We start from the raw sequence: 12,185 nt of genomic DNA, 5'->3' as shown, positions 1-12,185 counted from the left end.
AGGGACAGGAGTAAGCTGGAGCTGAGGAGGCAGCATCTGCTACGGACCATTTTCAGGGGATGGGAAGTTTTCTGTCCCTGCCAGTGAAGCGGGGGGACTTTGGGGAAGTCAGATAGCACCTTAGAAAATAGCACTTGCATACGTGCGTGTGCATTTGTGTGTGCGCATGAGTAAACATATGCATGAAGTAAACAAAGATCTTCCATGCAGCTCCGTAGCATAAACCTGCCAATGCACTAATTTATAAGTGGTGTTTGTGTAATATGGTTTGGCCTGAGTATAAAATTTCAGAATTAGCACATAATAATGCTCCTGGTTTGAGTTCCCTCTACTCCAGTGCTGAGTAAAGATTAGGAGAGATTTGTACGACTTTCTGTCTGTTGATGCACTGGTCATGGGTCATTTGGTTAGACTGAACTCTGAATAGTTTAAATAGCTCTCCAGTGAGCAGACTTAGAGAGTAATGAGGAAGAGTTATGGCTGTACATACAATTGTTTGTTCTGTTTTAAATTAGAAATCCCTTGTAGAATAGGATCCTTCCCTTGTGTTTGTGTAAGGCTCAATACAGTGCAGAGGGCTTTGGGTGCCATCACAGTAGAAAGGATTTTTTGCAGATAGAAGATGAGCAGTGAGGATGTACAAATACACACTTTCCCCTTTCCCTTATTTTATCGTTAATGTAAACTCGACCCGTGAACTTTGATATATAGATAGTCCTGTAGTAGCGCATGAGCCTGAAGTGAAATGCTCTGTATGCATACTCCTTACACCTCTGTTCAGATGTGTGATCTGAAGCAAAGCATGTGTCTTCTAGGAAGGGAATTTTCTGTATTTGGGGGGATAATCATATTGCCTGCGACTGGCCAGCCAACTTTGATTTGGAAATCAGGAGTTTATGCTCCTTCAAAAGTCAGGGGAGAGAACAGAAAGGTGTGTTAGTGCATCTAAGCTAGGCAGCTAGTCACTGCATATTGTGGACGCTAACAGCGTCTCTCCACTGAGTATGTAGGAAAACGAGGCTTCTGCCACGGGCCTCTGCAGTGACGGATGCACTTTTTCCAAGGCCCAGTGGGGTCAGGAAGGAGGACAGGCTGCCAGCTCTTTGCACTGCCCCTCTGGTTTACCTGTTAAGCTGTCCCTGGGATGGGTCCTTTCCACCCTGCTCCCTTCCCACGCACGCCTGCCTCCTGGTCTGCACAGAGCAGCACAGCTCTCTTCTTGCTTCCCAGCCTGCTTGGCAGAAAGGGGAAAAAAATGGCGGTCCTGGTGGCTTTGGGTTATTCTCACTCCCCCTTCATTATTGTCATTAATGTTCTGGCCTCTGTTTCCTAGCCTGTTTTTAACTGTTCTTTCATGATGCTTCAGTTTCACACAAAGCTAAGTTTGTTCCTTGGGGCAGGGCCTCTTTCAGTCTCCTGCAGGCCTTTCCCCTTTCCCAGAAGGCACAGTGTATTTTTTAACGCATTGCTTTCAAAGGACTTACAGGTCTACCAGAAATTAGATTAATTTGAACAAAATCACATACACCCCCCCACACACATTACATACGTGTACATGCGTGTCTGTATGTACACACATATACTGTGACATTAACGGGAGATGTCTGATTAAATCTTCTCATTGAATTTGAAAATTGACATTATAGCACATGTGGTTTTTTTCTTTAAACATATCGCATCTCTTGAATAGTTCAGCAGAACTTCTTGAAGTGTTTACATAGGCGCTCTTTGTCTGGAGATGCCTTGTTATAAATACTCCCTTCGTTTTACAAGCATTTGTTTGGAAATATGTTGAGCAGCCATGCTTGGTTTAGTTCCAAATGTCTTAACTTTGGGACCTTGGATTGGCTTATAGCCCACATTTCATATCTCTCCTTTTCATGCAAAGAACCATATTTGAACAACTCAGAGAACGCAAGTGCTGTAGTGTAAAATGGCAGGCTTCCTCTGTTGAGCACTGGCGGTCAAATACAGTGTGCGTTACAAGGACCTGTCGTGGGGAAACGTACTGTATGAGTTCAGTTAAAAGAACAAAGAGTTACATACTGCTACTTGATACAAATTACATTGCATTAAAGTATTTTAATATAATCGGTGTCTTTTGAGATGCCTGTTAGGGAGCTATGTCATTTTTCCAGTTGTTATTTTCAGCCCTTGCTTTTTATGTCTTGTCTTTCTGAACCTGGTGAAGCTGTCATGATGGTTGTTTTGTATAGATGCAAGTGCACCCTGCTACTAAGTTGATGGATTAGAGTCACTTTTCCTTCTGGAAAAACTTAAATTGCTTTGAAAAACCATGAACTTGAGGAAAGGCAGTTGAGGAAAAAAAACAGTGCAGAAGTGTCATGATGGCTCTTTTATTTTGATTTTTTTGGTGATACTTCTGAGAACTTTTTATTAGCTCTATAGCTAGTAAAATGCAAAAAGTAACTTGATAAATTTAGCTTGTTTGTTTGCTTTTTAATCTTCCAGAACTGTTTTAAATCTGAAAAGACACTAGAAACCTTCAGAGCAGCTCTAATCTTGATCATCAAAAGATACTTCTCCATCTCTAATTACTTTTGTTTTATTTTACCTCATTCCTTCCATAGCCATGGTAAATATGCATATCCTGTGGCTTAGAGGATTAAAGTCATCTTCTTGCAGAATTTGGTTTGTGTGGTAGCAATTCAAGTGTTTCTGTCCTGGGACCCAGCAGCATTGTTGCTTTAGCCCTCCAATGTCTTTTTTTGCCTGCTACTCCAATCTTTTGGGCTGGACTTAATTATCTTACTTGTGTTTAATCATATATTATCATAGTACCATAAGCAAAACAAAAACAGGGCCCCATTGTACCAGGTGCTGCACAAACACAGAATGGTAAATAAGCTATTCCATTTAGATACCTTCTAGAGGTGCCTAAATCAAGACTAAAGGAGTTTGAAGTGCAAGCAGAGTGAGCAGTGCGGTAGCAGCAAACGTCAGGTTAGTTTTTTTTTTTTCCCCTTATGATAGGACGTTTACTGGAGCATTGTGACATTTCCTAAATCCTCTCTGTATCTTTTGGGCATACTCCCTTTATTAGTTCTTCAAATGTCCCTTAAAATAAGTTATTTTAAAAGCTTCTGGTTAGAGTTGTTCCTTACCTGTAATTTCCCATTTCTAATTTACTTTTCTTTTTTTTTTTTCACATGCTGATGTGATGTAACTTAATGAGTCTTTCATAGATTTGTTTTAACTGTGAGATTAGAAACATATTCCAGTTCATTGCCTATCCATATTCTTTTGTCTTCCCTGACTTTATGTACCATAGGTTGTTCCCTTCTTCTTACTGCTTCCATTAATAATTCTGATAGAAAAACATAGGCATGTTCTGACAACATGAAGGAGTGCACAGTTGATGCGGACCAGGCCTGGAGTATCCTACCAAAAAAAAAGTGGTGACCTTAAGGGCTGGAGTAATACTAAAACCGAAACTAAGTTCAGGAACACAAAAGGCAGAATGTTGTAAGCAAGGACTAAAAGCCAAGGTTAGAGCCCTAAACTCAAACTCCCTCTGCTGAGAAGAACAAGGAAAGGGAATGACTTTAACACAGGGATAACTTTTTCCACCGCTGTTTGCACGTCAACTAGAATGGTGTGTGCAGCTCTTGTCACAGCTTACTATGTCTCAGTCTGATCTTTCCTGGTGGAGACAAGAGCTCCTACAGCCATAAAGAAAACAAAGAGCCTATTTTACAAGAGAAGCTAAAGGAATGTGGTTTGTTTAGCTCAGGAGGCCAACCAGCATCCCCTAGGATGAAGGGGACTTGCTCTCTGTAGATAACAGCAGAGCTGTTGAAGTTAAAAGATGGTGGAAGCTAGAAGCAGAGGGAATAAATTGGCCATGCGTAATTTAGGCAGCAAATGAGAGGGAGGTTTATAACCAAAAAAAGCAGTACAGCTTTGGAAGAGCTAATAGGAGCAATGGGGGCAGAAAAATCCTAACTAGCCTTGGGATGGATTTCCATTAGTGTCTGAATGGATTACCTGGTTATGAATGGACTGATCCAGTGACAAACAAATGGGCACCCAGTAGGTTTCTACCAGTGCTGTTTTTTTCCTGCTTTTTTGATACACTAAAACTGAAGACGATTCTCAAGTTAGCTCCTTATTTACAAGTCAAGAATGTTTTAATTAGGATCAGAGTTAGGCATGGGAATTTGTGGGCAAAATTGAGCCCCTGATGGTAGCAGCCCGAAATCAGGCAAAACACCTAGAGTACAGAACTGGATGAAGCATCCAATTAGAGAATAATTACAGATAGAGAATATTAACAAAATAAGGATCTACATTCTGTGGGGCTGCAGTAATCCCAACAGAGCATGTTGTACACATTGTTTCCTGAATTTCTTGGGTTTTGCATGTTTAAAATCATGAATGAAAATTCCTACAATGGTGGGCTATCTCTGAAAGGTTTGTAATCAATTCTGGATCGGCTCTTCTGGCACGAACTTTAGTTTTCTCCCTTCCGCGGGGAGCTTGTATCTGTTTCCTGCATCTGTCACCCATCCCTCTTTGTGAATGGAAAGCAAGTAATTAATTTTTGTTGTTGTTAGCAATTAATTACCCTTGCCAAATTTTGGAGGACCTATTGTCCCCTTCAGACACAATGTTCTTGGGAAAAAGTCTTACTTATTGTAACCTCTTGTGCAATCTTCACTTGGATGATAAATACATCTTGGCAACTAGGAGCTTTCTGAATGAAAAATGTTGCTGGACAACCCTGTAGTACAGCAAGAACGCTAGCCTCTGCCAATGCTGGTGGAGTGCAGCCAGGCAGGAGGGTAAAACGGGGAAAGCCTTTCACACTGCCTACGGAGCACAGAGTGAGATGAAGTCTGTATATGCACACATCCAAATATCTGTTTACCATCAAACAAGAATTTTTCCTGTTGAGCATCTGAGCTCAAAGGTGGCTTTCCTTCTAGCAAAGTCTTGAAATCTCTTGGAAAGCTGCCTTCTACCAGTGCAAGACTGGGGAAATAACTGAGAGCACGTTGTCCGTGCAGCTATCTGGTTTTGGTAGCCCACTGTGGGGACTAGCAGGGAAACATCCCTCTCCCCATATCTCTCCGTGCGCCCACAAATTTGGAATCCCACAGAGCTGCCTCAATCCCCAAACCCTGAGAGTCCCTACGATGGTGATTTTGTGGTTCTTGCCGACTTGGGTTTTCCATTAGATCTGCCCAGAACCACAGACAGCCACTTAAACCTCATTTTAATACTGCAACTGTAACATTAATTATAAAATTATTAAAAGGTAATAGTAAAAGGCACATATTTTCCCCTTGTAGATGCTTTTTTCTTTTCTTTTTCTGTTTTTTTCTTTTTTGTTCAGCTGCATTTAGTGGTGTCTAAAAGCCAGAGGGTGCCTAAAAGCTCAGCAGTGAGATGTTTGAGCTCTCCGGAGTGAACACACAGAATGTGAAGAATGAGCCGGGGCTGGGACCACTCCGTTCCCTTGTGGTTTATGTGTGCGCTGCCAAGGGCTTGTGTTTCTCCTTGGAGCCTGACAGCTGGCGCTGGGGTTAGCAGCATGCAGCCGTCCTCCAGGTTTCCCGAACCGCACTGCGACTGACAGCAGTTGGCCTGGCAGAAAGAGACCGATCTGAAGCAGAGGGCCTGATACAGCGTACCTGGCAGCTAATGGAAATCTGTGTTGACCTCAGAGGGAGCTGGATTTGATCCGGTGCCTACTTGAATGTTTTGGCATTGGATACGGCTCCAACTGGATTTTTTTTATATGTCTAATTTCTGGTCTTTTTTCCCCCTGTTCCTAAAATGTACTTACCTTAGAGTTGTATACAATCAAGACAGCTCCGTGCCCAATGTAGCTATGCACATTTATCCTTGCCCAGGGTCTGTCCCATTGCTTCCGCGGCCCTTCTGTGGTCTACAGTAGCAGTTTGTGAACTTTTTGGACTGATTTCTCTCCTTGAGCCCATTCTGCTGCCCCTCACAAATGCTCTGAATCTGTCTCAAGCCTCTGCACTCAACCCCAGCTCTGCTGCAGGTGCAGTCACCCATACTGTTTAATCCATCTTCAGCCCTTTTCCCCATGCTTCAAAAATCCCAGTTTCCAGCAGACCCAGCCCTGGCTCCCAGCTGCGGTTCCCTCACAGCCTGGTCACCCACTCATGCTGCACCCAGGCCCCCCAGCTGCTCTCCCCAGCCTCTGGCCCCACTGGCGGAGAGCAATGAGCTTCCCTGCTGCCAGCGTGTGGGGGGCCAGCCCTCCAGGGCTGCTGCCCACCGTAGCTCACCAGTACAGCACATGCAGGAGGGAGATGGCCGATGTGCCCCCTTGCACACCAAGTGCGCCCTCCTGTAAGCCTCAGCCACAAGCGTTGTCTTCTTCACGGGGGTGACAGAGAGGAGAGAGCTGTAGCTGTGGAGGATGGAGATGGGGAAAACAAGGTAGAGAAGGATGAAGGCCAGCTGTCACACTGCTGGAGCTGCCTGTGGCCCTCCATGCCTGGGGGTGTTGCATGCCCCCAGAGGGGCTGGTCTCCTGGGTGGAAAACTGCTGCTCTATAGTCATATGTAATCTGCTTCTGAGGAAAGGGGAGTCCTTTTATTTGTGTAACCTCTATGTTTTGCTGGTCGTTCTCCATTTGCTTGGCGATCATGCTGGGCTTCTGTGAACCCTCAGCCTAAAGAGGGGCTGTTTGTGTCTCCTGATGGCCAGGGTGGAAAAGGCAAAAGCTGTGGGAGTGATGTACAGGGGGAACCACAAATAGGTTGCTTAGTTTCTTCCAACAGTAATGTAAGTGCTAAGAAAATAGGCTATGTAATGAGGAAACCTTTCTGGGGTGCAGGTGTGCTGCGTGGGCTGGTGGTCTGCAGGGGACAGGTTGTCGGTGACACACCTGCCAGTCCCAGGCTCTTGCTGGCCCTCTGGTAAGTTCTCCTGCAGTCTGCAGTGAAAGGTATTGAGCTTTTTCCTTCACATTCTTCCAGTTGAGGTTTCAGCATGAAACACAGCTATCACAGCTGCTGAAGGTAGAACATGCCGCTTTGAATAGACTTTTGTCTTTTTTTTTCTTTGTTTTTCTGACAGAGACAGTGGCAAGAAATGACAACAGTAGTGTCAGTTTTGGGGGAAAGGATTGTTTTCAGAGATTATATCTCCACACAGGTGATATAAACCAAACCTATTTTAGCCCTTTTACATCCCACAGAGCCGACACAGCTAAGAGACAGAGAAGTGGACTATGTGAGCTGTTTTCTTATGAATCATTAAGATAATTGCTTACCAAGCATTTATTCTCTTGGAACCCCATTGAAGACAAAACCAAAAAAAGAAGCCGATAACATCCAAGGCATCTCAGAGACCTTTCAATCTTGCATATTGAGAATATTTGATTTAGTCTTTAAGACTTGTGATCTAAGGCTAGATCCCAGCTGGTGTAAATGGGCAGTGTGTGTTAGCAGCCCAGAGTCCCTGGATGATGAGAAGGCTGAACACTAGGATGTGAATTTGCTAATACTTTAGAAATGTATTCAGAAGAAAAAAAAAAGGAGAAAACATTGTGGGAAATTCTTTCCTTCATGCATAATAGTTTTTCGTTGATTTAAAATTGCCCTTACTAATGTGTTGATGCCAGTGAAATATTTCAGCTATAGGAAATGTGAAACCAGCTCCTGCCTTTCTATGAATTATGAGTCATAAATTGTTTGAAAAATATTCAAACTTGCTATAGTTATTCCCCAAGTAGAACCTCTGAGTAATGGAGAAAATGCTGCCATTTTGGGGAGGAGTAGGAGGAGACTGATCTAAGCAAAGTAAAATGCCAAGTGCCAGCGTGTGGCTTTGTGCTAAGTGTGAATTAGTGTCATCTAAGATGATCCTCTCTTGCTAAGTAAAAAGTAAGCCAGAAAGTTACATGTACTTGCAGTTCAACTGAGCAAAGTTGTTCTTTGCTACAAATGATGTGGAAAAGGAGCATACGTGTTGGGGCTACCTGAATGCTGGCCAGGGTGCAGAACTGCCCCTTGGGAGAGCTGAGTGCTTGTGCCAACCTAGTCATCACACCTGCAAAGTTGGCAAGCTAAGCCAAGAAGGCACAAATGGCATCTGATTCAGCCCTCAGTGGGCAGGTTGCAATGACAGAAGTCCCCTGAGATTGGCAATAAAGTGGCAAGATAATACCATACTGAGATTTGCAAGCAAGTCCTTGATGGTGATATTCATTTCATCCAGCTTTAACCATCTAAGAGATAGGAGTTGAGTTCAAACCAGTCCATCTAATCTTCTTTTATTGTCACCAAAGGTCAGTTCATCTCCTGTCGTTTTATGTATCTGTTTTATGAATTGCCTTCTGGAAGTGATTATGGAAAGGTTCTCAACAACTAGTTTAGACTAGGTATCTAATGTTTTGATGGCTGAAGTTCAGTAAGCTGAATTAAACGTTTAAGCTCTGGATTTTGGGCTCTCTATATCTTCAGGAAAGACCATGCAACCTTGTGAGCATTTGTGAATTTTGCTTTACATCCTATGGTTAGAGTCACTGATGAAAGGTATTCAGTGTAACTGGGCCATAAGTAAATATATAACACAAACTCCAGGAGAGTGTGACTTCCTGACTATAAAGCAGGGAACACTAACAGTGGACATGATAGAGAAGTTTAATTAGACTATTTGTTTTTGCTGCAGTTTTAGTTCTTCGGTTGTGTTTGGCACCCATATTAATGTTTTAGTGATGGATGTGTGCCCAATAAAATACACCTAAAAGGAATAGTAGTATGAAATCCAGTTAATACGCTAGTAATTTTCCAAATAGATAGTGAATGATGTACCAACTGTACCAAAATAGCAGAGTCTTCCTCCATGGACTCTTGTGGGGCCAGAATTTGCTCAGTAGAAATCGGTCTCTGCCTCATTAGCATCTTGTGGCATCCATGAAAGCTTAATTTTTACTGTAGAGAGATATTCAGGTGTGACTAAGAGACATGCTGCTTGAATACAGAAAGCTAAATATTTCTTTCTTTCTTAAATCAAATTATGCTGCCTTTTCCAGATCTGATTCAAGGTTTGTTTTAAGGATTCTTCAAGTACAGGTTTCAATTTGATGCTTTTTTAATTGCCAGAGTTTGTGTGGGTTGTGTTTTTTGTTATTTTTTCCTTTTAATTTTTGAGTTGTGTAAGTCATACATATGTTTTCAAAATATGAGTCCAATTGGCTTTAGGCAGCTGTGATCTGGTGCAAATTATAAAATGTTTCCGTAAATGTAAGAAAGCTTACTACTCTCTAGCCTAAAATACAATACTTGAGTTTTGTCTCACTGTTAATCAACTCTTGTTTGCTTTATTTAGGAGATGGCTGTCCGAGCACTGAAGCAGACGGGTAGCAGAAGTATTGAAGCAGCTCTGGAGTATATCAGTAAGATGGGCTACTTGGATCCTAGAAATGAGCAGATAGTACGTGTAATTAAGCAGACCTCACCAGGTAAGCATAAACTTTCCTTTACATTGTATTCTTTCTTCTTGTGATACACTAGTTTTTAAAGTAGACTTGTTGCTGGTAAGAAGAGGTGGATTGGCAGTATTTGACAGTGATCTTGTAGGAGGCAGTCACATGAACATGGCAAGGTGAGCTGAGCTGGAAGCTGAACGCAGCTCACCTACTTTGCAAGAAGCATCCATGTGCACGTTCTTACTCCACCTTCCTAAGCACAAAGCAGTTTGTCCTTCCGTGCAAGTCAGGTCAACCACCTCAAGTTTACCACAAAGTAAAAACTTGCACGTAGATAATTACTATGGAGTTGTGAGATAGCTCACTTCCCAGGATTTCATTCATATTGATACCTTTGTGAGTGCACTGTAGCAATAGCTTGGGCCAAGATGACAGAAGCTTTTTTGTTTGTCCCTGCTAGCATCCTTCAGCCTTGTTTCATGTAAACTAGCAAATGGGAACATTTGGGACCTGCATGTCTCATCAGCAAACACCGAACCGCTGCAGATAGAAGACCTTGCAAGAGTTGTTTGCATTCAGACATTAACGTGCACTTAGAGCAGTGCAGAATGCTTTTGATCTGTGATCAGGATGCACTCAAGTTTGGATAGAGTTTGTTACTTTTATATTCTTTCAGTTTTAAAAATTGGCCAAGTAGACAAATCACCATCCTCTAAGTGATTGAACCTGTGGAATCATGTAGTAATGTTATATGCTATGGGGGGGTTAGTGGGAGAAGGGTTGAGTGGGCTGGAGAGCTGCTGTGAGGGGGCTGTTCTGTTGGACGTGAAAGTTCTCTTGCATCAGTTGCAACATTTAGACTTTTAAAGGCTTCTCTGTGTTGGAGTAGTTGACGCTAACAAAATCCATTCAAACCAAGTCTTACTACAATAGTAAGACCTCCAAGTATGGTCATAAATTGAGTTTACTGAGTGCAAGAGATTTCCACACACCAAATTTCTCATCTTGGTCACCTCAGCATCATCTTCCTTCTTGCCTCCTGATCAAATTGAAGATCTGTTTTGGAAAACACATTAAATTTGAGAAAGTTGACAGGCATGGCCAGAAATGAGGAAAGCTGGGGAAGAAAATGCCCATTCAGTTTACAAACAAAAATCCATGGAAAGGGATTTCTTCAGTAAGGCCACTTCTTTCATGGAGAGACCCAAGGGCAGTCACATACAGGGAAAAAGGAAAAGGGGAAGGACTTCATTTTCGAAGTAGTCACTCCCAGGAATGGAGCTTCAAATGGTGACGAATGGTGCGTGATTGTTTGCAGGTAGAAGCTCCGCTACCCCTTCTACCAGTCATGGGCTTCCTGTTTTATTATTTGAGGAAATTCTGGAAAAGTCTGAGGAGAGGATATTTCCCAGGGTTTTATCCTGCAGGATGGCTACCTGACACATAAAGAAGACCAGTTTGCACTGCTGCCGTTTGGGGAGCTCTGTCATGATGCATGTACAAATGTGGCCTCAGCTGGGCTTTAAGGAGAATTTAAAATAATTTTGACAGAATTACTGAATTGTGTTTTGCTTTATATTACAAAGCCTTTATTCCTTCAATTGAAGGAACATATCCAGTCCTAAAAAAACATACATTTCCTCTGAAAGGGTTGAAAAATTTGTTTCGAACTTTTTTCAGTCTTTGCAGGATAGAGTTTTAATTACCCAGTAGTCTTCAGTTTGCTTTTGTTTTTGCTTTCTGAGCATCTCCACTGTGCACAGATTTCTAAATAATATAACTACTGCAGCTATTTTGAATACTGAACCTTTCAAGCTGTCTTTACTTTTAGGATACTTAAAATGCAAAACTCACATGTCACGTAATTGATGTTTGCCTGCTTGAGGTACCGCAAAATCATATTGATTAGTTTTGTTTTAGATTGCTTGTGCTAGGGCAGCGTAGGTCTCCTGCAGGTGGTTAGGAGTCATGTAAGGCTCCCTGGGAACTTCTTCATTTGCAGTTTGAGAGTTTAAAACTTTTGCTTTTGAATTCTCTATACTGGTATATGAAAACTTTAAAGCTCACAAGAATTTTAGTGTACAGGCAAGACTCAAATAAAACTTATCAGATATTACTGTGGGACAGAGAATATGTATAAAAATAGTTTATCCTATGACTGCAGTTGGTGAAATACATGCTGATCTAAAACCCTTCACAGGCGAGAGATACAGTCACATTTGTTGTGTTGGATAGGAATGTGTGAACAAAAAATCATTTGCAACTACCACATTTGGTATCTTTGCAGATCCAAATATTTTTTAGTCAGATCAGAACAGACTTAGTGGTATACAAATCTAGGAGGTGGAGGTCAAATCTCTCTTGGTATCAGCAAGATTACTTGCACAGCTGAAATATGTGTCCCAAAGGAGGACAATTTTTGCTGCTACTTTCCTTCATGGCCTCTGGTAGGCCTTGCATTGTCATAGGAAAAAGAGCTGCAGATTGTAGTCTTCACTTTAAAGAACAGTGATTATTTGTCCAATTTGATTATATTTCAAAAACTGTTTATGACATTGTTCCTTAGTGTGGGGGCAGCTGCTTCAGTGTGTAGAGATGGTACATAGACCTGTCTTAATGATGTGCCTGTCCCTGCATGTCTGTATATAGCAGAGCTTATAGCAGAGTGTATGCAGGTATGCAGGTGAGTAGTGCACAGGTATGCTTATGTATGCTGCATCTGGCCAAACTGGGACATGATGTAATGCA

At 42.1% G+C, this 12,185-nt stretch overlaps 1 protein-coding gene across 1 annotated transcript in view; it reads left to right on the top strand.

Moving 5' to 3' along the window:
- Window positions 1–12,185, top strand: part of LATS2 (large tumor suppressor kinase 2) — a 50,350-nt gene that overhangs the window by 26,714 nt on the left and 11,451 nt on the right. Inside the window, exon 4 of the mRNA XM_067290263.1 lies at window positions 9,338–9,470. Within this exon, the coding sequence (XP_067146364.1) occupies window positions 9,338–9,470 (133 nt within the window). The remainder of the gene's footprint in view (window positions 1–9,337; window positions 9,471–12,185) is intronic.

This window comes from Apteryx mantelli, chromosome 1, assembly GCF_036417845.1.
Source record: "Apteryx mantelli isolate bAptMan1 chromosome 1, bAptMan1.hap1, whole genome shotgun sequence".
Classification (NCBI taxonomy): domain Eukaryota; kingdom Metazoa; phylum Chordata; class Aves; order Apterygiformes; family Apterygidae; genus Apteryx; species Apteryx mantelli.
This window is presented reverse-complemented; position numbering and strand designations above follow the sequence as displayed.